This window comes from Notothenia coriiceps, unplaced genomic scaffold (genome assembly GCF_000735185.1).
Source record: "Notothenia coriiceps isolate Sejong01 unplaced genomic scaffold, NC01 NC01_scaffold00034199, whole genome shotgun sequence".
NCBI classification, from domain to species: domain Eukaryota; kingdom Metazoa; phylum Chordata; class Actinopteri; order Perciformes; family Nototheniidae; genus Notothenia; species Notothenia coriiceps.
In genome coordinates this window covers 466-2,420 of record NW_011366900.1, presented here as the reverse complement: position 1 = coordinate 2,420, position 1,955 = coordinate 466, and the positions used below count along the sequence as shown (strand labels likewise).

At 39.8% G+C, this 1,955-nt stretch overlaps 1 protein-coding gene across 1 annotated transcript; it reads right to left on the bottom strand.

Moving 5' to 3' along the window:
* Positions 1-551: 551 nt before the first annotated feature.
* Positions 552-1,329, bottom strand: LOC104962037 (putative histone-lysine N-methyltransferase PRDM6; the record flags this gene model as incomplete). Its single annotated transcript, XM_010790426.1, has 2 exons — positions 552-710; positions 1,181-1,329. Coding segments are annotated over 2 exons (308 nt in total), but the record flags the coding sequence as incomplete, so codon positions are not given.
* Positions 1,330-1,955: the final 626 nt, after the last annotated feature.

The following is a 1,955-nucleotide window of genomic DNA, read 5'->3' as shown; positions in this document are numbered from 1 at the left end:
AGACTGATGTCCGCTCCACCGACGTCTGACTGACCTTTACCAGCTCGGCCACAAGGGAGTCATCCATCTCTGTCTCCGAGCATCCTTCACTGCCTCACCCCCCCACCCCCACCTTTTCTCTGTCTCCCCCTCTCTCTCACTAATGCTAATGCCGCTGTTTATAACTGCCACATTGACTTTCCCCTGCCACTGTATGTAAATACAATCTCCTCTGATCAATGGACTGAGAGGTGACATGACGCTGACCACAGGCACACGCACACACACACACGCACATACACACACACACACACACACACACACACACACACAAACAATATACACATAACAGTACAGAGTTAAATTCAAAACTTTAAAGATATTTGTGCAAAAAATATAATACAAATGTTTTAATGAAATTCCAGACATAAAGGGGATTGAACCGACCCGATATTTGAATACCTTTGACAACCTTTTTTGATGAAACAGAATTGAATGCTTTCATAGATAATAGACAATAAAATGAACATGTAAGAGTAAGACCAGCAGCAGTCTGTAGTCACGTGACCTACCTCCCACAGGTGTCTGCTGTTCCTGACGGCTCCAGAGTGCAGTTTGTCCAGCAGCAGGGGGACTCCCTGGAAGGGGCCGATCCAGGTCCCCTGAGGGATCCTCTGAGACGCGCAGATCCCGTAACCCAGCCCGGGAACTGTACTGGTGCACAGACACACCTGCAAACACAACACACAGGTCGAATGAGTCCTTCAAATGGAAATGACTGATTCAGTTATCGATTCAATTCAATTATTGAACTTACTACTACTTCAGTCCTAAAGTCTAAAAGCATAAAATAAGAGAGAATCCTCATATTGAAAAAAAGTCATAATATTACAAAAAAGTTTTAATTTCACACTTGAATTCAAAGTTAAAATAAAATGTTTTTATAATCAGATATAATAGATCACTTTAAGTGTAATCTATCAGTACCTGTTCAAGAAAAAAAAAAAGAAGATTTTTGTATTAATCCCTTGGATCATCACTATCTCTTTGCGTAAATAAATATGTTTAAAAAGAATGATTGTTTTTTCCAAAGAAGACACCTTATGCAAGCAAACTCACAAAATGTATCAGTGCAAAACAATGTTTTTTGCAACCTTGAAACTATGTAAAAAGCATTTGTCAGACAAACAGGAAGTGTCACCTCTCTGGGCAGGTCTCTGAGCCAATCAGGGACGTCGGGCATCGTGACGGGAGCCGGCGTGCTGCTGGTGCCGACGAGGCGCCGCAGAGAGTGGAGGGGCCCATGCATCGGACACTCGCCGTTCCTGTTGTCTGCACACATGTCACAACCTTCAGGAGACAAGAGGGATGTTACATTTTATTAGCAGCAAACGTACCATTATCAAACTGCTATATGATCTAAATACACACCCTTTAATTTTGTATTTATCTAAATGCTGTGTGTGGCCCTTAATTTAACTGTACATGTTTTAAAACCTTTGCAAATTGTGAACATTATGATATTCTCTTTGTGCTTTTTCTTTAAATTTATTGGGACATGTTTTGTTTTTTACTCAGCGGATCATTTAAATTAAGATATTATTTTTACTGAATTTAACAACAGAAGGGTTCAAATGAGTAAGGGGTTAAATATTTAATCAAAAGTTTATTTATGGCCTTTATTTTTTTAATATTCTGCAGCTCATAAGGTTAACTGTATGTTCCTTTCATTAAAGATGAAACACTTTCAAAAGTCCCTTGGTTTAATAAAATAATTGTCTGCTAAAGTGAAACACTGTGTGAAGAACAAGGTATGAGGGAGAAAGAGCATGTGTTTGAAACGCTCCCAAAAAGTCAGTTCGGCTCTCTACACGTTTTTTTTCTCCAGGTTAAATGTGGCGAGCCGCGTATTGCTGGGAATTAGCGAGTGTCAACATTTACTCAGAGATGCAGTCTGACAGTAATGGATGTTAATT